Raw genomic sequence first — 24,314 nt, forward strand, 5'->3', positions numbered from 1 at the left:
ACAAATAGAAGACTCATTTCAGATGATTTCCAAACTATATTTTTTACCCTCATTATTCACCACTTTCTCTAGAACCACATCTCCTAAGACATCCTAAAGAATGTCCAAGTTTGGGGGCGCCTGGATGGCTCAGTCAGTAGAGCGTGCAACTGTTAATCTTGGGGTCGTGAGCACAAGCCCACATTGGCCATAGAGCTTACTTAAAAAAAAAAAATTGGGAAAAAAAAATATCCAAATTTGTATGTTTTGCTAACAACTAGAACTTCATCTAGAAAATCAGTTTCTTTTTTTTTTAAAGATTTTATTTAGTCATTTGACAGAGAGACACAGTGAGAGAGGGAACACAAGCAGAGGGAGTGGGAGAAGGAGAAGCAGGCTTCCCGCGGAGCAGGGAGCGCGATGTGGTGCTCGATCCAGGACCCTGGGATCATGACCTGAGCCGAAGACAGACGCTTAACGACTGAGCCACCCAGGCGCCACCTAGAAAATCAGTTTTCTTAATCTTTTCTAAATTATTTTCTCCATTGTTTCTCTGAAATGAAGAAGGGATTGGATTAAATAGATCCCTTTTGTTTTGTTTCCTTTTAGTATATCCATCAGTTATCAAGTACCCCTCCAGGTTTTCCTGACCATGATATCAGTATCATCTTACATTTCCTCTTTACCTTTAATTCTTTAATGCCAAACTGAACTCCAAGCTTCATCAGTTCTTTTACTTCGAATTTCTAGGATCCACTCTTCCCCCAGCTTCCCACATACACAGATAGTTACTACCTCATCTTTACACGAGAGTTTCACAAGTAGGTTTATGGAAATCCACCTCCCTTTTCTTTACAACCCTTTGATAATTCTTTGAAACCAGCACCAGATAACAGCATTTTTAGGCATTATTCATATTGCATCGATTCTCCACGGCCTCCCTGTCAACTGTTTCATACTGTTGACCGCTTACTACCTCAAAACCATTACCCTTGTCTTTCAAGACTTGACTGTCTTCCTCTTTCCTCTGTGATCCTCTTAATGGTCCTTTATGTTTCTCTTTTCCCTTAATCTGTGGTTCTCATGGGAGTGAAATTACTAGAGCGCTTTTCAAAATACACAATCATACATGTTCCTTAGACAACCAGCTTATAAGCATAAGCTTAGGAAAAGAAACTTCTCATTCCTATAATAATTACCCATTTATTTTTTACCAAATTATATCCCATCCCAAATCCTTTAAAATTTTATTTAAAATTCACATCTCATAAAGTTTTCCACAGCAACCCCAATGTAATTACTCCTTTTTTGTGCCTTAACATTTATGTGCAAGTAATAAAATACCTTTTTAATATAATGAGTTGGGATCAAGACTTTTTCTGTAACAGCAGATTTCTAGAAAAGTTGAAATTAGCAGTGTGTCTTAATTTTTTTAACTACATTTTCTAAATTTAACATTGTATCCTGGAAGTCTAGTTAGTTAAATGTTAAAAGTATAGATTAGTTAAAAACTTAGTTAGTAGTATTCTACCATTGTTGGGGCGCCTGGGTGGCTCAGTCGTTAAGCGTCTGCCTTCAGCTCAGGTCATGATCTCAGGGTCCTGGGATCGAGCCCCGCATCGGGCTCCCTGCTCCACGGGAAGCCTGCTTCTCCCTCTCCCGCTCCCCCTGCTTGTGTTCCTTCTCTCGCTATGTCTCTCTCTGTCAAATAAATAAAATCTTTAAAAAAAAAAAAAAGTAGTATTCTACCATTGTTAATTTCTTAGTTTTGACAAAAATACATTATTATGTAAGATGTTAACAATAGAGGAAGCTGGGCAACAGGTATACAAGCACTCTGTATACTTATTACCTTCCCAACTTTTCTGTAAATTTAGATTTATTCCAAAATAAAAGCCTTTTTAAAATATTATATTTGGTTAGTTATGGTAAATAAATCATCTCACTCAGCCACTCACTTTTGTAGGTGAGACCTGGGACCCTAAAGGTTTGAGAGTTCAGTATCACCAAGCAAATTAGTGGCAGGTATTTTGCCTTCCTACTTAAGGTCATCTCTACCACCTATACTTTTCATGATGTAGTCAGTACCCACAAAGCCTGATAAAGTAAGCTTCAAAAAGTAGATGCCAGTTAATGCTTTTGGCTGACCTACCTTCAGAGTATTGTTTACTTACTTATTCTCACAGTTTAACACAGTTAGGATAATCTCATAAAATCAAGATACTCGAAAAGTTGTACATATATGTATGTTAACAGTATGTTTTAAAAAAGAAAAAAACTTGCACAGTTACAGGTTAATAGCCAGATGGACACTGATTAAAACAATCATTTTTAAGCCCACTGTAAATGAAACATAGTACTAAGACTTTTTTAAGGTAGTATGACAGTAAGTAAAATATACTTCTGTGATTTAACAGAAGCAGAATATATACAATAATAGCCTTCTAAATTTATCCAGGCTTTGAGAACTTTGAAAAGGGGAAAATGTCATGCTTGTGTGGAGATCATTTATTCTGCCTAATTCAAGATAGATATTACTAGCTTTTTAATCTTCCAGTCTGTTGGATGAAAAGTGATACCTTGTTTTAATTTACATTTTTTAATTATGAATGCATTTATACATCATTTCTTGCATCATCTTTATCTTTTTCTTATTGTAAGACACTTTCTAAATTGAGGCAGTGAACCTTTTCAATACGGTACAAGTGGACTTTTTTCCATTCTTTCTTGACTGTATGTGGTGTTTGCACTAATAGTTTTGAATGGCACATAATGGTCTTTAGATTTTTTATTGAACCCATCTGCCCTTTTATAACAGATTATAACTTGTCTACAAATGGACAGGTTTCTATTTGTAAGCCATTTTTTGTAAGTAGATACAGATATATTTTATTTAATCTTGAAACCTCATTAGATTTTCACTGTTCATTATACACATTACAGTTGTTTCAAAGAGTTTTAAATATTATGTTTTTGCAGGCCTCAGACATCCAGGCAAGGACAGTAGTACTTACCTGGTCACCTCCTTCCAGCTTCATTAATGGTGAAACAAATGAGACTACTGTACCAGAGCTCTATAGTTATGAAATTCTAGTCTCAAGTACTGGAAAAGATGGGAAATACAAAAGTGTTTATGCGTAAGTATTTGTTAGGTTTTACTCCTCCCATTATGTAAGTCAGTGGTTTATCATAAAGAGTTTAATACTAATTTTGTTCTGTTTTTCCCTCTTACTGCTTTTATTTTGAATCTATAAATTGACAAGTGATACTGATTTCAGTCTATGGAGTCCACATGCCAGCTGGTACATGTCTGTCTACACTCCCTTGGAATAATTGCTTTCATTGGCCACATTCAGCTTTAGTATTTTTCAGTAGGCTCCCTAGCAGATGTTTCACTATTCACGTATTCCTGAGACATAAATATGAATTGTCGTATATAGAAGCCCAAAACAGAAGTAGAGAACTGTTAGATTGTAAACTCATGAAATGTAACGCTCCTCTAAGGAGTTGGATTTAATTCTTAATATGTCAGTTGTATTGAATTTGTAAAATGTAATTGTATTGTGTTTGTAAAATGCAATTATAAATATTGTAAAATGAATTTAGTACCATTGTTTCTCATTTGTATGTTGGTATGTTAATAATCATATTTTGAAAACCTATCATAATTCTCTTTCCTTGGTTCAAAAGTGTTGTTATACACCAAAAGCCTTAGAAAGAGTCAGTGGCTAAAATTGTGACATTTATGACTGACAGTTGTAAAATAATTTTTTATCCTTACTCATGTAGAAGAAGTTGCTTATCTAATGAAAAGTAAAGAGTAAAGTCAATTATTAATAATAATTTAAACACTGGGAAGATTGTAAAGGAAGTGGTTAGTCACTGGAATGATCATAATTAACATAGAACACTGGACACATCAGTTCTTGGTATCTTTTCAAAAAATAGCTAATAATAAGGAAGAAAGGAAAGTGAAAGTGCTCCAGTATTTATTATCTAGTTACATAAGGTTAGAAAAATATCCTGTCTCCTTCTCTCTATTGAGATTTCCTTGTATTTATTCTATTCATATTTCTTAAAAGAGACAAAGCTACCTACGGGGTAAATAGGTGATAAAGGACCATCAGCATAAGGTTTCTTTTTGTGGTAACGGCTGTTTCTAGTTAGATATGGCTGCTTGCTAAGGGGAAGCATTTGTCTCCATTTGCAGCCTGATCAGAGAGCACAAGAGGGACATTAGTCACCTTCTTTACACCAATTAAGGTCTCTCTGAGGATGCTACTGCAACTGCCCAATTCATTAAAGTGTACTTTCCTCAGTGGGACGTGTTTTCTTTCTTATATTTAGTGGTTTTGATTTGAGAAGTGGCAGTGGAGGGGGTCCATAAAGTGGAGAGGAGAGAAACTTGGCTGAAGGAAAAGGAACAGAGAATAGTGGTTTTTAAAAAAAGAAGTACAGAGGGGTAGACGAACCATGAGAGACGATGGACTCTGAAAAACAAACAGGGTTCTAGAGGGGAGGGGGGTGGGAGGATGGGTTAGCCTGGTGGTGGATATTGAGGAGGGCACACTCTGCATGGAGCACTGGGTGTTATGCACAAACAATGAATCATGGAACACTTCATCTAAAATTAATGATGTAATGTATGGGGATTAACATAAGAATAAATAATAAATAAATAAATAAATAGAAGTAGAAAATGGGCTGAGTTTTTTAGCCACATATATAAGTAATAGTTGTATCAAATGATTATTTTAAGAAAATGTGTGCTATTATATTTGAAAATGTGAAAATGTAATAGTGCCCGTGAATGAAATGCTTTACTTCAAATTACTCACTTTTTTTATGATCTACTCATTAAACTCTTACTATTTTAAGATTCCATTTTATATTCTAACAAAATGCAGAAGTGGCACACACCTTGCAAAAATTTGGTGGTTTTGCTTTCAGTAATACACGGGTTATTTATCATTTTAATTGTGCAAGATGAATTTTTAAATAATTGAAACTGGTTTCATTTCTTTAATAAGCTAAATATCTTCCCTGACTACACTAAAAAACAAACAAAAAAACAAGTCTGGCTTATACCATTAATTTGCTTGGGACACCTCTTGTTTTTGCTTTTTTGGGTTTTTTTTAATTTAGTGATTCATCACTTATATACAGCACCCAGGTGCTGATCAAAAAAGTCACCTCCTTAATTCCCATCACCCATTTAGCCCATCCCCCCACCTCCCTCCATCAACCCTCAGTTTGTTCTCTATCCTTAACTCTATGGTTTGCTTCCCTCTCTCTTTTTCTTTTTTTTTTCCTTCCCAAATGTTCATCTGTTTTGTTTCTTAAATTCTACATATGAGTGAAATCATATGGTATATGTCTTTCTCTGACTGATTTATTTCACTTAGCATTATACGCTCTATACCTTCTGTTCCACTGATCTATGTGTCTGTTTTTCTACCAGTACCATACTGTCTTAATGACAGCAGCTTTGTAGTAGAATTTTTTTTTTTTAAAGATTTATTTATTTGAGAGAGCGAGAATGAGAGAGAGAGAGAGAGCACATGAGAGGGGGGAGGGTCAGAGGGAGAAGCAGACTCCCTGCCGAGCAGGGAGCCCGATGCGGGACTCGATCCCGGGACTCCAGGATCATGACCTGAGCCGAAGGCAGTCAGTCGCTCAACCAACTGAGCCACCCAGGTGCCCCCTGTAGTAGAATTTAAAGTCCAAGGCAAATGGCAAGGTTTCATGCTTTTTGATGGCTGAGTAATATGCCATTGTGTGTGTGTGGATGTGTGTGTGTGTGTGTGTCTGTCTGTCTGTCTGTCTGTCTCTGTCTGTCTGTTGGTCTAACATCATCTTTATCCATCCATCAGTCGATTGGTATCTGGGCTCTTTCCATAATTTGGCTATTGTTGATAGTGCTGCTATAAACACTAGGTTGCATGTGCCCCTTTGAATCAGTATTTTTGTATCCTTTGGATAAATACCTAGTAGTGCAATTGCTGGGTCATAGGGTTAGTTCGATTTTAACTTTTTGAAGAACCTCCTTACTGTTCTCCAGAGTGGCTGCACTAGTTTGCATTCCCACCAACAGTGTAAGAGGGTTCCCCTTTCTCCTCATCCCCGCCATCATCTGTCGTTTCCTGACTTGTTAATTTTAGCCATTCTGACTGGTGTGAGGTGGTATCTCATTGTGGTTTTGATTTGTTTCCCTGATGATGAGTGATGTTAAGCATCTTTTCATGTGTCCATTAGCCATCTGGATGTCTTCTTTGGAAAAGTGTATATTCACATGTGCCCATTTCTTAACTGGATTATTTGTTTTGGGGATGTTGAGTTTGATAACTTCTTTATAGATTTTGGATACTAATCCTTTATATCAAATATATCATTTGCAAATATCTTCTCCCATTCCGTAGGCTACCTTTTCATTTTGTTGATTGTTTCCTTCACTGTGCAGAAGCTTTTTATCTTGATGAAGTCCCAATAGTTGATGTTTGCTTTTGTTTCCCTTGCCTCCAGTGACGTGTCTAGTAAGAAATTGAGGTCAGAGAGGTTGCTGCCTGTTTTCTCCTAGGATTTTGTTGGTTTCCTATCTCACATTGATGTCTTTCATGCATTTTGAATTTAATTTTGTGTATAGTATAAGAAGGTGATGCAATTTCATTCTTACGCATGTGGCTCTCCAGTTTTTCCAATACCATTTGTTGAAGAGATTCTTTTTTCCATTGAATATTCTTCCCTGCTTTGTGGAAGATGAGTTGAGCATGTAGTTGTGGGTCCATTTCTGGGTTTCTTCTTCTGTTCCATTGATCTATGTGTCTGTTTTTCTACCAGTACCATACTGTCTTAATGACAACAGCTTTGTAGTAGAATTTAAATTCCAGAATCGTGATGCCTCCAGCTTTGCTTTTCTTTTTCGGGATTGCTTTAGCTATTTGAGCTCTTTTGTGGTTCCATACAAATTTTAGGATTGTTTGTTCTAGCTCTGTGAAAAATGCTGGAGGTATTTTGATAGGAGTTGAATTGAATGTATAGATTGCTTGGGACAGTATAGACATTTTAACAGTCTTCTTCCAATCTATGAGCATGGAATGTTTTTTCCATTTCTTCGTGTCCTCTTCAATTTCTTTCATAGTTTTCAGAGTACAGATCTTTTACCTCTTGGGTTAGGTTTATTCCTAGGTATCTTACATTTTTTGGTGCAGTTGTAAATGGGATCAATCCCTTGATTTCTTTTTCTCCTGCTTCATTATTTTGGTGAATGGAAATGCAAAAAATTTCTGTACATTGATTTTATATTCTGCAACTTCGCTGAATTCATTTTCAATTTTTTGGTGGTCTTTTGGGTTTTCTACATAGAGTATCGTGTTGGATGCAAATAGTGAAAGTTTGACTTCTTCCGATTTGGATGCCTTTTCTTTCTTTTTGTCTGATTGCTGGGGCTAAGACTTCCAGTACCATGTTAAATAGTAATGAAGAGAGTGGACATCCCTGTCTTGTTCAGGACTATAGAGGAAAAGCTCTCAGTTTTTCCCCATTGAGGATATTAGCTGTGGGTCTTTCATATATGGCCTTTATGATTTGAGATATGTTCCATCTATACCTACTTTGTTAAGGGTTTTTATCAAGAATGGATGCTGTATTTTGTCAAATGCTTTTTCTGCATCTATTGAGAGGATCATATGATTCTTATCCTTCCTTTTATTAACGTGGTGTATCACCTTGATTGGTTTTTTAATATTGAACCACTCCTGCAGCCCAGGAATAAATCCCACTTGATCATGGATTTCAGTTTTTGCAATGTTGAATTTCTCTTGTTGGGATTTTTTGCATCCATGTTCATGAGGGATATTGGCCTGTAATTCTCCTTTTTAGTGGGGCCTTTGGTTTTGGAATCGAGGTAATGCTAGACTCATAGAATGAGTTTGGAAGTTTTCCTTCCATTTCTTTTTTTTTTGGAACAGAAATTTGTGAGAATAGGTATTAACTCTTTTTTTTTTTTAAGATTTTATTTACTTATTTGACAGAGAGACAGCGAGAGAGGGAACACAAGCAGGGGGAGTGGGAGAGAGAGAAGCAGGCTTCCCGCCGAGCAGGGAGCCCGATGCGCGGCTCCATCCCAGGACCCTGGGATCATGACCTGAGCCGAAGGCAGACACTTAATGACTGAGCCATCCAGGTGCCCCGTATTAACTCTTCTTTAAATGGTCTGGTGGAATTCCCTTGGGAAGCCATCTGGCCCTGGGCTTTTGTTTGTTGGGAGATTTTTGATTACTGATTCAATTTCCTTGCTGGTTATGGGTCTGTTCAAATTCTCTATTTCTTCCTCTTTCAGTTTTGGTAGTTTGTATGTTTCTAGGAATTTGTCCTTTTCTTTGACTGCCTTGTTTGATGGCATATAATTTTTCATAATATTCTCTTATAATTGTATGTGCTGTCAGTTGTGATCTCTCCTGTTTCATTTGTGATTTTATTATTTGGGTCCTTTTCTCTTTTCTTTTTGTAAGTCTGGCCTAGCAGTTTATGAATTTATTAATTCTTTCAAAGAACCAGCTCTTAGTTTCGTTGATCTGTTCTACTGGGGTTTTTTGTTTGCTTGTTTCTGTATTGTTTATTTCTGCTCTAATTTTTATTATTTTCCTTCTGCTGGCTTTAGGCTTTATTTGCTGTTCCTTTTCTGGCTCTTTTAGGTATAAGGTTAGGTTGTGTATCTGAGACTTTTCTTGCTTTTTGAGGTAGGCCTATATTGCAAGGACCTCTTAGGTCCTCTTTGGATCACCTTTGCTGCATCCTAAAGGTTTTGGACTGTTATGTTTTCATTTTCATTTCATTTCATTGAAGTTTTTTAATTTCCTCTTTAATTTTCTAGTTAACCCATTCATTCTTTTGTTGGATATTCTTCAACCTCCATGTATTTGTGATCTTTCCAAATTTTTTCTTGTGGTTGACTTCAAGTTTCATAGCACTGTGGTCTGAAAATATGCATGGTATGATCCCAGTCTTTTTGTAACAGTTGAGGCCTGATTTGTGACCCAGTATGTGATATTTTCTGAAGAATGTTCCATGTGCACTTCAATGTGTATTCTGCTGCTTTAGGATGAAATGCTCTGAATGTGTCTGTTAAGTCCATCTGGTCCAGTATGTCATTCAAAGCCCTTGTTTCCTTGTTGATCTTCTGCTTAGATGATCTGTCCCTTTGTAAGTGGGGTGTTAAAGTCCCCTACTATTATTGTAATATCAATGAGTTTCTTTAAGTTTGTTATTGATTTATATATTTGGGTATTCCCAAGTTGGGGGCAGAAATATTTACAATGTTAGATCTTCTTGATGAATAGACCCCTTAATTATGATATAATGCCCTTCATCTCTTATTACAGTCTTTGGTTCAAAATCTAGTTTGTCTGATATAAATATGGCTACTCCAGCTTTTTTTTTTTTTTTTTTTTTTGGTGTCCATTAGCATGATAGATGGTTCTCCATCCCCTCACTTTCAATCTGCAGCTGTCTTAGGTCTAAAATGAGTGTCTTGTAGGCAGCATATAGATGGATCTTACTTTTTTATCCATTCTGCTACGCTATGTCTTTTGATTGAAGCATTTAGTCCATTTACGTTCAGAGTGATTATTGATAGGAATTTAGGTGCCATTGGGTTACCTGTAAAGTTGGTGTTCTGGTGATGTTCTCTGTTCCTTTGTAGACTTTGTTGTTCTTGGTCTTTTATTCCCCATTCAAAGAGTCCTCTTTAATATCTCTTGCAGGATTGGTTTAGTGGTCACGAACTCTTTTCGTTTTTGTCTGTCGGGGAAATTGTTTATCTCTCCTTCTATTGTGAATGACAGCCTTGCTGGATAAAGTATTCTTTTTTTTTTTTTTAAAGATTTTATTTATTTATTTATTTGAGAGAGAGAATGAGATAGAGCATGAGAGTGGGGAGGGTCAGGGGGAGAAGCAGACTCCCTGCTGAGCAGAGAGCCCGATGTGGGACTCGATCCTAGGACTCCAGGATCATGACCTGAGCCGAAGGCAGTCGCTTAACCAACTGAGCCACCCAGGCGCCCTGGATAAAGTATTCTTGACTGCATTTTTTCCCATTCAGCATGTTGAATATATCCTGCCATTCTCTTCTGGCCTGCTAAATTTCTGTGGACAGGTCACTGCAAACCTGATCTGCTGCGACCCTGTCTGTCTTCCCTTGTAGGTTAAGGACTTTTTTTCCTTTGCTGCTTTTAGGATTCTTTCCTTGTCTGTGTTTTTTGTGAATTTGACTATGATATGCCTTAGTAATGGCTGGCTTTTGTTGAATTTAATGGGAGTTCTCTGTGTTTCTTGGATTTCAATGTCTGTTTTCTTCCCCCAGATTAAGGAAGTTTTCAGCTGTAATTTGCTCAAATAAAACCTTCTGCCCCTTTTTCTTTCTTCTTCTTCTGGGACTCCTGTGATCAAATGTTAGTATGTTTTAAGGGGCCACTGAGTACCCTAACTTTACATTTGTGATCCTATACCTTTATTTCCCTCTTCAGCTTCATTATTTTCCATAATTTTATCTTCTGTGTCTGTATCCTCTGCTTCGTCCATCCTTGTTATCATTGCATCCAGTCGGTTTTGCCTCTTGGTTATAGCATTTTTTATTTTGGCCTGACAAGTTTTTAGTTCTTTTATCTCTGCAGTAAGGGATTCTCTAGTATCTTCTATGCTTTTCTCAAGCCCAGCTAGTATCCTTATAATTGTTGTTTCAAATTGTTATTGTTGTTGTTGTTGTTTTAAATTCTTATTCAGGCATCTTATTTATATCTGTATTGATTAAGTCACTGGCTGTTAACTTCTTCCTGTTCTTTCTTTTGGGGTGAATTCCTCTGTCTTGTCATTTTGTCTAGGTCACTGTTTTTTGAGGGTGATTTAGTTATACTCCTGCTCCTGAGAGTAATGGCTATATTAAGAAGAGGTTTAAAAAAAAAGAGGTCCTATACTGTCTTGGGCCTGGTGATTCAGGAGGTGTTTCAGAGTGTGCACTCTGCTGTTTTGTTTTGGCTGCTCCTTCCCTCAGGTCAGTCCTCTGCAGAGTTTCTCCTTGCCTGCAGTGGGTGGTGTTTGGACCTTGTCCACTATATGGCAGGTTTTAACTAGGTGTGTCTTGGTCTGCTTGTTTAAAGAAGCTAGATCCAAGAGGAAGGAAGGGAGGGAGGGAGGGAGGGAGGAGAGAGAGAGAGAGGGAAGGAAGGAAGGAAAGGAAAGGGAAGGGAAGGGAAAGGGGAAGGGAAGGGAAGGGAAAGGAAAGGAAAGGAAAAAAGAAAGAAATGAGATCCTAGATCCTACTTCCCCTAGAGCTGAAGCTTTGCAGCACTCTATGATCAGGACACTTGGTGCATGTGAGGGGTTTGTTCTGGTCTTCTGGAGGGATGCACCTGCAGGGTACCGGCGGGACAGGCAGGCGGGAGGGGTTGGTGTAAGCAGCTCCAGCCTCCATTATGGGGGCAGGGAGGTGCTGTGTTGCTCAGTGCTGATGGGTGTGGGGGAAATGGTGTTGCCCTGCTCTCCTCCCCGGACTGGGGAGTTCGTGCCTGCCAATCTTCAGGAAGCCCTCTCAGAAGAGTAAACAATCACCCCTCTTGTGTCCCCAGCTTCTGTCAGGTCTCTGCCAGGTGGCACAGTACACCTGTGTTTTATCTCAGGCACGAGGCTGGGTTTCAAAACTCCCAATTTTATGTACTCTTGCTGATCCTCTAGGGGAGAGTCTCGCCACACTGTGGTCAGTGCCAGTTTGTCCCAGAAACGCAGTCGCACAACTGCACAGTGGTTCAGAGTTTATGGTAAAGTGCAGCAAAAAGCAGCACCAAGGTTTGCTGCCCTCAGCCAGTGTCTGTATTCCCATGCTACTGAACAGAGATGCACATTGGTGCTGCCATTTCTTTTGTCCCCGAGAGCGGCCATCCACCATTCCCAAATGTACTCCAGAAAGGGGAACTGTTTTTCCCTGTGTGACCCAGGGGATCCTCAGACCACACTGCCCGCTCCCGGGTCTCTGCATTCCTTCCCCACCAGAGCACCGCTGAGCCTGCCAGGCACAACCCCGACAATGGCACGGACTTGTAAAACTTAAGACTTTGAGCTCTGCTGCTTATAAAAATTTGCCATAGTCAGCCCCTCTCTTTTTCCCAGTCACTGGTTTTGGGGAAGATTTTTTTCTTGTGCAGTCCCCTGCCTGCTGCTTCTCTTTCTCTCTCTCTCTCTCTCTCTCTCTCTCTCTCTCTCTCACTCCTCTCTCCATGATCCGGTCTTCTGCCCCTCCACAGCACCCACATCTGTTCTCTCCCCAAATCAACTCTCCACAGCTCCTACCTTCCACAAGGTGGCCGTTTTTCTACCCGTAGACATGCAGCTTTGTTCTCTCAGTCCTCAGATTGATTTCTTGGGTGTTTAGAATGATTTGATATTTATCTAGCTGTATTGGAAAGACGAGGCAAGCTTAGGGCCCCCTACTCTTCCACCATCTTAATTCCTCTCTGCACCCACTGTGTGGACACCTTTCTGTTTTAAAGTGGTATGCAGGTACATAACTTAAGTTTGGCACATAACCTTATTACACAAATTCCATATTGGTGGAATCTGAATATGGTTACATTTGGTCAAGTAAAAAGCAGTATAATTTCATAAACTGCCACAAACTGAAGTGTACATAATGTAAATCCTCTGGAAATGCTTGTTTATCAGACCGTGAAATGTTCCTTTTTTTACCCCAGAGGAGAAGAAACAAGTGTCACTTTAAATGATCTCAAACCAGCTACAGATTACCATGCAAGGTAAGGAGTTCCTACATGTTGCCTTAATATGATCGAGTAGAGCATAGGTGGTTTTTTTAATAATTTCATTAATAGCCTGGAATATAATTTTAAAAACATGAATTTGTGGACTTTGGTTTTTCTTTTGGTACAATTACCAACACATTCCCCCAAAAAAACAAAAATGTTTAACTAAAATGTTATGTTGAAGGGTCAATCATCCTGTTTGTAGGACCTTGGGATTGGAATGAATATACAGATAATAAGTATAATGTCTGCATATCTAATTTAGCACATGGAAAACTCCCTGCTTTTGAAATTTTCCCAGAACAGAAGCATTAATAATAGTTGGTTTGTACTTAATGTATTTTTACTACATCATGTTCTAGAAAGAGTTTGGGATATTAAATTAAAAATTTCACAGCACTTAGGGGTGCCTGGCTGGCTCAGTCAGTAGAGCATGCAACTCTTGATCTTGGGGTTATGAGTTTAAGCCCCACGTTGGGTGTAGAGATTACTTAAAAATAAAATCTTAAAAAAAATTCACAACATTTAACTGAGAGGTAACTTAGATACTGTTTTATTCTGCAAGTTCTATTATAATTTACCAGCATTTTACATACTAAAGCCTCCCCAGCTGGGACTCATTAATCTATATTTGGTTAGTCACCTCGATTTGTGGTTGGGATTAATCCTATTAAACTATTAAGTCTTCAATTACACTTTCTGTGGATGAAGCCGAAGTATTGTCCAACTTAGCACTATTCAAACTGTGGACTGCAACCATTATTAAATCATGAAATTTTATGAGTTATATTCAGCATTTTTTAAATTAAATAATCAAATGGCATAGAAGGTATCTGTATATTACCTTTAGGGATATTGTTTCAGGACACTTGTCTTTCTTTTGTGTGTGTGTGTGTGTGTGTGTGTATGTGTGAGCAAGTACATATCACACAGACAGTTGTCACAACCTAAGATGTATTTTTTACTTTGTGTTATAGTCAAAAAAAAAAGGATGAAAGCTGCTGGTCTAGCCTATATTTCTTTTTTTAAGAGCCATCCTTTACTTTGATGCGCATATTTTTTTTTCTTTTAAAGACTTTATTTTTAAGTAATCTCTACACACAACATGGGGCTTGAAATCCCAACCTAGAGATCAAGAGTCACATATTCTACCAACTGAGTTAGCCAGGTGCCCACCCTTGTTTTCTTGATAGAACATTTGGAGGGCACCTTACTGATTTGCCAAGTACTTAAAGGCTGATGGCTGTTGGAGGTAGGATACAACGATTCTGCTGATTAAAACTATTTATTTTATGGCCATAGAGTCCAGGCAGAATACAATTCCATGAGGGGCACTCCTTCAGAAGCTGAAAGCTTTACCACCTTAAGCTGTGAACCTGACATACCTAATCCACCCAGGATAGCCAATCGGACCAAAAATTCACTCACTTTGCAATGGAAGGTAAGAATATTCTTTAGAGTATTTTCCAACTGGATATTTACTCCCTCCTCCCCCCACTAGTATTAAATTTCAGTTGTTCTTGTTTGGAGACAAAAAAGAACTTTAAGCTAACTTGTTCTTCTTCTTTACATATATTAAATCTTGAAATAATATTCTTAGTGATTTTTCTTACTATATGTAAATATAGCAGAGAAGACTGATATATAATTAGCAGTCCTTATTATACTGGACATGGGATAACAGAGTCTCAGCAGTGCTTCTCAAGTTCATTACAATGCCTTTGTATCCTGAATTTTATCATAAAATGGGGTTCATAATAACTAGACTCATAGTTTTAGAAATATAAATATGATATCTTAAAGCAATATTCCATTAAATACTCTTTTAATAGAATAATATATATGCTAATATGTAAATGTTTGTGCCCAGCTGCACAAGAAGATACAATAAAATGGACAGGCACCACAGATAGAATTGATAATTCAGATAGCACAGACAGCATTGTCATTGGAGACATGAATTACTGAAATGATACATGAATCTTGGTAAATTTCTGAACAAATTAAGTACAGTCTTTCTCAAATTGCAGAGTATTTACATTTTGGAAAAATCCAGTAACTTAAAACTATAGAAAAAATACCTTGTAAAATGGAATTAGGTTCTAGGCTCTGATAATTATAAACAGATATTTCACCTACATGAATGTCCAGGAGGACATTCAAAAGTCCTAGAGAAAGAGAAGAATTCTTCTTTGTATTGATTGTCCCACACTGTGCAAAATTGTTAGCATCCTTGATCCCCACCCATAAAAGTCAGCTTTTCCTCCCCCTGCCATTATTGTGATGGTCAGAAACACCCCCAACAAAATTTCTGAACAGCCCCTAGAAGGGAGTACTACCCCTCCTAGCAACCGTTAATTTGTAGTAAGAAAATAACTACTAGTCTTGATTTAATTATCTACTCTTACGCCAAGAGCAAAACTCAGGCCCTAGCTTTCTTTCTGAAAGCTGGTTTGGGACTTATTAGTCCCTAGTTCTTCTGAGGATATTAGATGCTTTATGCAGTTAAAAAGTACTGTTAGCACATGTAAATCAGACAAGTATGTACATACATACATTTTTGTATGTGATAAGTATGACTAATTTTATTTCATGTCGCTTAGAGTAGCATTTTATTGGTCGGGCAGTTAAAGTAGCAGCCTGGTGCCCTTCATGTAGTTGAGATTTCAACAGGGTGTACTGCTCTTTGAAGATAAAATAACATTGAATTTTGAAATTTGTCTTTAACAATATCCCAACAAGTCTGTAAGATACAAACAGTGCCGTTAGGCCCTAGGTCTCTTAGTTGCCTACACAGGTTACCCAGGCTTATGCTCTTCTAGAAATGGTCCTGTATATGCAGAGTAATAGCATGGTTGGGGAAAGAGATAATCATTTTTACTGTTACTGGGGATAGTATTATGTATCTCAGAGTTGTGGGGAGGATTATCAGATAATATCTGTGTAGCCCATAGCACAATACCTGGAACATAATAAGCATGATAACTGTTGTTGCTATTTAGTGTTAAAATTGAAGAAAACTGGCTTAATGTAGTTTATGACTTAAATATCAGATCCTTTGACCCTACTGCCTCATATAATCTGAAAGTATTACTTGGGGGTTAACATGGCATGAGAATCATAGCATGGGTGGCAAGTGGGGTAGCAGTTGAGAGAAGTATTTTATCAACTGACATTGTTCAGAGTTGCCAGTGCACCGTGATGATAAAAAGCTAACTGAAGTTGGTCTTTTACCCTCTTATAATTACTAGTATCCACCAGACCTCTTGTTGCTCAGCTTCTGGAATACTGCTGGGTAGGAACACTGGTTTTGTGTCAGAGCAAATTCAGCTCTGCTCCACTCTTAATGACTGATGTGGGGCAACTTACTTGGGTTCCTTAAAGCCTCCATTTCCTCTTTTGTATAGTTTGGATAATAGTACTACAAAGAGTTGATTTGAGGATTAAATGAGATAAGGTAAAGAACACTTTACACATAATAGTTTCCCCTCTAACTTGGAGAAATGGTCACAGGTTGTTGAAGGTATCACCATAGCCATGCTTCTTCCAGGGAGTTGAGGAGAATCCATTTCCTTGACTTGAAAAGCCTCACAAAATAAAGTAGAAAAAATTAAGCAAAATAAATGTGCGACCTTAGCAACTAGACTAGAGCAATCTGAAGGCATTAATTATGGGGAAATGTATTTTTATACCACACACTTTTTGCTGAGATTTGCAATCTTCTCCACCTTGGGATTCTCTTCCTTTGCTGTTTGAGTTGAATTTCCCAAGGTTTCTTTTTCTGCCCCATCCATACTGTCATCACTTTTAACTGCCACGCCTGTAACTTACAGAGCAGATTCTGGTCATGTTCACCAGTTAAAAATTACAATTTTTAAGTACATCTGTGTTAATGTTCAACAAATCATTTGGACCTCCATGGTATAAAAGATTCTTTATTAAAAACTTGACCATTCTTGATTGCTCTTAACATGGTTGGCAATAGGGGTGCCTGGGTGGCTCAGTCGGTTAAGTGTCTGCTTCGGCTCAGGTCATGATCCTGGAGTCTGGGAATTGAGTCCCCACATCAGGCTCCCTGCTCAGCGGGGAATCTGCTTCTCCCTCTCCTCTGCCCCTCCCCCCACTCATGCTCGCTCACTCTCTCTCTTTCACTCCCTCTCTCAAATAAATAAATAAATCTTAAAAAAAAAACCAAAAAACCATGGTTGGCAATATTATATAAAAACCAGTAGAGTCCAGAGAATTATAGGAATTCTCTGGAGAATAATTTTAAAAGTTAAGATTATTTAATTTTGATAAAAGGAGACTTAGAGTCAGTTGTCTTCAAATGGATGAAGCTATTATAAGGGGAGTAGAGATCCATTGTTCTGCATCGAAAGTGAGGACTAAAGAGGAAACAAGTTGAAATGGTAGAAAATTCAAGTAGAAATAAGGTAGAAATTCTTGACTTCTGGAGTGATTAAATACTAGAATAAAATGCTAAGGGAGACTGAAATTTTCACCACTGAAGATTAACAGATTGTTGAATGAGCAATCTTAGGTAATGGGGACATTGTATCTAGAAGCAAAGATCCAGACAGTGTGACCTCTTGAAGTTCTTCTAAGCATCCTGGTTCTTTCATTCTCTAGTGTATCATACAGTATTACTTTTAGATTATAAGGTGAATTTTAATGAAAATGACAGGATCGATCCTAGGAACTTAAAGCTGATAAAACCTTCCGACAAAAGGCAAAGTGATTTTTTTAATGGATTATGAAAGTTAAGATCGTTCTTGCTACAAGAGATTGTTCAGTGTTCAGAAAAACTTGAACAGACTTGCTTTGTTTTCTTTCCTTGCATTTAAAAGGATTGTGGGGTTATATAATATATATATATATATATATATATATCTGTATTCTCTGTGCAGTTTTTCCAGAGTTAAGTTACAGAGAACATCTGCAACACAATTGATTCCTCAGATTTGATCCTCACACAGTATCTCTTACAAAAGTACTAATTTGTACTTTTTTTTTTTTTTTGGGTATTTCTTTTAGGCACCTAGTGACAATGGTTCTAAAATCCAAAGCTTTATTTTAGAATGGGATGAGGTAAGTAAATTGAATCTTTTAAATTAGGAGAAAATTACGTGTATATATCCTCAAGCAGAAATAATTTGTTTTAATAGTATTTTCCTCTTTAAAAACATTATGAATGATTTGGTGGTGCATGAGTGAATTAATGGTGTTCTTAGAAAACATTACAGACTGGACCTCCCTATGTTTTGTTTGTTTTTTGTTTTTGACTTAAACCCCTCAAAGCTTTCACTTGGGTAATTACCTTGATGAAGGAATTTTTTTTTCACATCAGTCTTAAAAGCAGGTGTAACTTTTTACTATGGCTACTCTAACAAATTTCCACAACCTAATGGTTTAAAACAACACACACTCTCCTATAATTCCGGAAGCCAGAAATCCAATATGGCTCTCACTGGGCCAAAATCAGGGTGTCATTATAGCCATGCTGCTTCCAGGGACTCTAAAGGAGAATCCATTCTCCTGACTTTTCCAGCTTCTGGAGGCTCTCGTCATTACCAGGTCATTACCATGAATCCATGGCTGCATCAGATGGCCTTTTCTACCCCTGCTGCCATTATCACGTGGCCTTTTTCCCCTTGTCTTCATGTCTTTTTCCCTCTAAAAAGGACATTTGTAATTCCATTTAAGGTCCACTTAGATAATCCAGGATAATCTCTCCATCTAAAGAGCTTTAACTTAATAACATCTGTACAGTCCCTGAGTAGAGTAACATTCATAGGTTCCAGGGTTTAGGACTTGGATATCTTTGGGGGCCATTATTCAGCCTACCACAGCAAGCATACTGAGCTTTATTATTTAGTATTTTGTTTTCTGTCATTTATTATGTTCTCTCTTGCCATACTGCTTATACCACAGCTAAGAGGAGTGGCCAGAGGGAGTAGAAGAAATTCCATTGATAATTTGGGAATTCAGCAGTATATACGCATACCTTGGAGATACTGCAAGTTCAGTTCCAGGCAACCACAATAAAGCAGATATCTCAAAGCAAGTCATAGGAATTTTTTGGTTTCCCAGTGCACATAAAAGTTATATATCACACTGTATTTGTAGTCTCTTAAAAGTACAATGGCATTGTTTTTTTTAAAAAAAAAAAACAATGTACATACCGTAATTTAAAAATACTTTATTGCTAAAAAATGCTAACCATCATCTGAGTTTTCAGTGAGTCATAATCTTTTTGCTGATGGAGGGTCTTACCTTGATGATGATGGCTGCAGGCTGATCAGGGTAGTGCTTGCTGAAGGTTGGGGTGACTTTGTCAGTTTCTTAAAAAAAAAAAGACAGTGATGAAGTTTGCTGCATCAGTTGACTCTTCCTTTCATGAACCATTTCTCTGTAACATGAGATGCTGTTTGATAGCATTTTACCAACACTAAAACTTCTATCACAACTGGAGTCAGTCCCCTCAAACCCTGCTGCTGCTTTATCAATTAAGTTTATATAAAATTCTAAATCCTTTGTTGTCATTTCAACAATCTTCACATCATCTTCACCAGGAGTAGATTCTGTATCAAGAAACCACTTTCTTTGCTCATCCATAAGAAGCAACTCTTCCTTCATCCACTTAAGTTTTATCATGAGATTGCAGCAATTCAGTCACATCTCCAGGCTCTACTTCTAATTCTAGTTCCCTTGCTGTTTCCACCGCATCTGCTGTTATTCCCTCTACTGAAGTCTTGGAACCCTGGAAGTCATCCACGAGGGTTGGAATCAACTTCTGCCAAACTCCTATTAATGTCGATATTTTGGCCTCTTCCATGAATCACCGTAACAATATAATAATGATGAAAAAGTTTGAAATATTACAAGAACTACCAAAACGTGACACAGAGTCACAAAGTGAGCATATGCTATTGCAGAAATGGCACCAGTAGACCTGCTTGATGCAGGGTTGCCACAAACCAGACTTTGTAAAAAACACTATCTTTGGAGCACAGTAAATTGAAGTGCAATGAAACAAGGTATGCCTGTATTAAGAGAGTAATGAGGCACAAACAAGTAGGTTTTATGCCGGAGGTTTTAAGAGGATTTAGAACGAGGAAATCTGTCATAGTAATTTAGACGAAAAAACATGTTGATAAATTATGAAAAGATATTTGATAAAATTTAGCACTTAGTTAAAGCTCAAATTAGGGATAGGAAGATAATTCCTTATCTGATAGTTATTTTTGTATTAAGTGAAGTACCATCACTAAACAATAAAAGCATTTCTAGTCAAAGCAGAAACAAGTCAATGTTGTCAGTTATTCCCACCTGTATTTAACATTAATGCAGTATGACTTGGAACTAAGACAAGAGGTACAGCCAAATAGTGGCTGAGCTGGGGGGCAAAATTATCATTATTTAGAGATGATACAACTTTCTATTTAGACAACTCAGTAGAATCAACTGTGAACACCATTAGAGCAGGAAAGTGTAGTAAAGCAGCCAGATACAGACTGAAGGTTTTCTTTGAAGCAGAAGTCACCCTAAAACCATAATTTACCTCTACGAACATAATAAAGAAAAGTTTGGATGGAGAATAAGAAACTTGTCCATTTTATGTAGCATCCTAAATTTCTAAAACTCTTTAGGTGTCCTGAGCTGCAGACTTTTCTCTCTCCCTTTCTTTTGCCTGCAATTGGGTTTTTCTCTCTGCTTATTTTCCTTCACTGTTAAACCTAGGCAGTTGTGGTTCCAAAATCTTTATTTTATAGGTAAGCAGCTGTTAAGGTGGAGGTTTTGGGATCAGTTAGGGACCTCTTCTTAAAACTGTTTGTGTAGAACTTTTCATAGATTGAGAAACACTACCAGTTGTATATATCAAAGATCACCCTATTTCCACTACTACCACTCCCCGCCCATAGAGATTGTGGGGTCCATACCTGGAAAGAGTTTATTTTACTAAAGCCAGAGATTTACCATCAGTTAAAACAGGGTACTTAGTTTAAGAAGGTATACAAAAACACCTACTTTGTAAATTCTGCATTTAATGAACAGTAAGTATCATTTAAAAGATGTGTGTTGTCTCTACTTTCTCTTGAGATCCATGATTCATGTAACAAAGATGACTTTTAATGTATACTAGCTAATATGGTATTATTCATCAAGCAGGAATTAATGTGGATTTATCTTTTTACAATAATGTACGTGATATATAATAATCAGCCATTTTTTTTTAGGGAAAAGGAAATGGAGAATTTTGTCAGTGTTATATGGGCTTACAGAAGCAATTTAAAATTACTAAACTGTCACCAGCAATGGGTTGTAAATTTAGACTGTCAGCCAAAAATGAGTATGGCACAAGGTAAGATACATTTTAATGTAAATAATATTTAGTCAGATTCACTTACATAAATTATTCAGGGTCCAAATTATCCACTGAAAAGTCTGCTTTAGTTTATGTTGATATAGTAAAGATGTGTTACTAGCCCAGCAAAAGCTTTAAAAGATGTTAGTTACATAAATTGCAGTTTTAAAAGAATACTAATTCACTTTCAGGTTTCTGATCTGGTTATCATAAAAATATTAACTCCAGGATATATTATTTGGATTATAATTAGTTATCAAAAATTGTCACTTTCAAAAAATGTCATTTATCAAATTGAGTTCTTTAGCTATAAAACCAACTCTTTTTCATTCGTTCTTAAAAACCATTTGTTTCAACAGTGGTTTTAGTGAAGAAGTCTTATATTACACTTCAGGCTGTGCCCCTTCTATGCCAGCAAGTCCTGTATTATCTAAGGCCGGTGTTACTTGGTTATCCTTACAATGGAGTAAGCCCTCAGGAACACCATCAGATGAAGGAATTTCTTACATTTTAGAGATGGAGGAAGAAACTTCAGTAAGTATGAATATGTATTTTAAGTAGAGTGTTTAAAATCTATTTCAGGTAACGTCAATCCTTATAAGTAAATAGTGCCGCAGTAGTTAGATCCTTGCCCAGATCCTTTGAGTCCTTGGTTGGTTATCATTTAGGAGGAATTGGGAGTGAGGAAGAATTCAGTCTTTTATTTTCTTGATGTGTAGGAGGGGGTTTTGTTTTTTATGTGTGTTTACATACATTTGTGCCTAGAAATAGCATAGACTGCATTTTAAATATATATGTTTTAGAGAAAATAGAGGAGAAGATCACCACAGCCTTTTAGCCTAAGCAGCTCTAAAAAATAAGGAAATAATATGTCCATCTTTTCCAGCTTTGTTCATACACTGCTTTTCCAAGCACCACAGAAAGTATGAAGAGCTTCACATGACACTATGTAGTGCTGCCAGAATCAGGTTTTCAGTAGCTTGTCTCCTGTGAGCTAGAACAGAGCTAACATGAATTAGGGTGTCTTCTGTTAGTTCTATATAGTTTCATAGCTTTTCAGAGCTACTTTAAAGCCATTTGAGTTAAAAATAGTATTGGTCTACTCCCAGCTATATATCCAGGAGAATTGAAAACACATGTTCATACAGAAATTTGTACATGAATGTTCATAGCATTATTCATAATAGCCAAAAAGTGGAAACAACCCAAATGTCCATTAATTGATGAATGGATAAACAAAGTGTGATATATCCATACAGTGGAATATCATTGAGCCATATAAAGGAATGGAGTATTGACACATGTAACGACATGAATGAACCTTGAAAACATTATGCTCAGTAAAAGAACCCAGTCACAAAAGACCACATATTATGTAATTCCATTTCTTATGGATATAGGCAAATCCATAGAGACAGAAAGTATATTAGTGGATGAGAAAAGAGGGGAAGTGACTGCTAACCAAAAAATAAAGTACAGGCTTCATTGTCGAATTAGGAATTCAATGATGGTTGCACAACCTTGTGAATACACTATAAATGACTGAATTTCATACTTTAAAATGGGAATTTTACAGTATGTGAATTATATATCAACTTTAAAAAAAAAACATTGGGAAAGTAGTGAGGCATTGTCCCTGGAGCTATAAATAGCAATCCAATATCTAAGTGACATGCCTACCTGCCAGCACAGCCAACCATTTATTTATTTACTTAAGCACAGGGCAAGTTAAATATGTTAAATGGTTATAGTTCTGTTTAGCTCTTGCAACATCTGTCTAGGAAATTCTGTTAGAGATATGCTTACTGATGGTGAAGTTACCATTGACTGACTTTACTGTCAACACAAATATCTTCTCTTCGTTACTGCATTTATGGAGAATGAGTTCTCCATCCCCCTACAAACATTCATTAGCATTTCTGGATCTGCCCATTCAAGATAGAAGTATCAAGGTGAGGATTACACTTAAACGGAGCATTAATCACCTTGTATACAGTAGAAGATGAAAAAGACCTTGGTCTTTTTACATGTTTGTTATTCCCCGTATTTCTGCTGTTAGACATCTAAGAAAGCTTATTTTCCCTTTCCAGGGATACGGTTTTAAGCCTAAATATGATGGAGAAGACCTTGCTTACACAGTAAAGAATCTCAGACGTAGTACAAAGTATAAATTTAAGGTAAGCTTTGAAAGCCCTTAAAAGATTTATTTGTTATTCTTGTTGTTCCGGTTGTTTTAAAGCTAAGTACAAACCTTACTCCTTGGTTTTAAATCTAAAATAGTTTTGGCCTTGGGGCGCCTGGGTGGCTCAGTCAGTTGGGCATCCAAATCTTGATTTCAGCTCAGATTATGATAACAGGATTGTGAGACTGAGCCCTGCATCACACTCCTCGCACTGGGTGTGGAGCCTGCTTGGGATTCTCTCTTTCCCTCTGCCTCTCTACACTCACTCTCTCACTCGCTCTCAAAAGTACATAAAAATTAAATTAAAAAAAAAAAATACATAAAAATTTTAAAAATTAAATTAAAATAGTTTTGGCCTTTCAGTGAGGATTACTGCTTTACTTTCTTACTATGTAACATTGTCAAACTGTATATATATTTAAATTCAAATCAATTTTAATGTTTTATGGGACTTTTATTTGTATAATGTGAACAAACATCTTCTAAAATGTGGATGTTGTTAAACACATTCAGAATATGCTTTTTCGTCCGTGATACCTGAAAAAGTAATGCTTTTATTTTCTAAGTACATTATATCAAATGGTGCACAATTTCAGTTTGTCTCATTACTGGTAGTCACTTGATGAAGATTATTTCTACCATGTTTCTTCACCGTAAGGTTTTCTTTTTCCCTTTGTAATAAGTATTTTGTAAATACTATGTAAACATCTTGGTTTTTGTCAAACTTTCACCTGTTAGTTTTAACACCCGTTGATAATTCTTGCCTGAGTCAATTATTATTGATTAATAGTTGCCAAGTGGTGATTTTTTTAATATTATCATTCCTTCTACATTTATTAGTTGGCATTATACTATAAAGAAAAGCTTTCTTTTCTCATTTATGTTAGTATGAACTCATGGATTCGTATTTACTGAGTGGGTTATTTTTGTTACTATGATTATCAATTGTGAGACTCAGATTGTTTCAGATTTAGGAGCCCCT

At 36.9% G+C, this 24,314-nt stretch overlaps 1 protein-coding gene across 4 annotated transcripts in view; it reads left to right on the plus strand.

Annotated features, from left to right (window-relative positions):
* Window positions 1–24,314, plus strand: part of FNDC3A (fibronectin type III domain containing 3A) — a 158,823-nt gene that overhangs the window by 105,792 nt on the left and 28,717 nt on the right. For all 4 annotated transcript variants that reach the window (XM_045869418.3, XM_045869419.3, XM_064586114.1 and 1 more), the window contains 7 exons: window positions 2,959–3,116; window positions 12,720–12,779; window positions 14,088–14,226; window positions 17,820–17,873; window positions 21,023–21,147; window positions 21,510–21,684; window positions 23,241–23,327. In XM_045869418.3, the coding sequence (XP_045725374.1) occupies window positions 2,959–3,116; window positions 12,720–12,779; window positions 14,088–14,226; window positions 17,820–17,873; window positions 21,023–21,147; window positions 21,510–21,684; window positions 23,241–23,327 (798 nt within the window). The remainder of the gene's footprint in view (window positions 1–2,958; window positions 3,117–12,719; window positions 12,780–14,087; window positions 14,227–17,819; window positions 17,874–21,022; window positions 21,148–21,509; window positions 21,685–23,240; window positions 23,328–24,314) is intronic.

Source organism: Mirounga angustirostris, unplaced genomic scaffold (genome assembly GCF_029215605.1).
Source record: "Mirounga angustirostris isolate CCGP_5_RB_7025 unplaced genomic scaffold, mMirAng1.0.hap1 SCAF_3, whole genome shotgun sequence".
NCBI lineage: Eukaryota > Metazoa > Chordata > Mammalia > Carnivora > Phocidae > Mirounga > Mirounga angustirostris.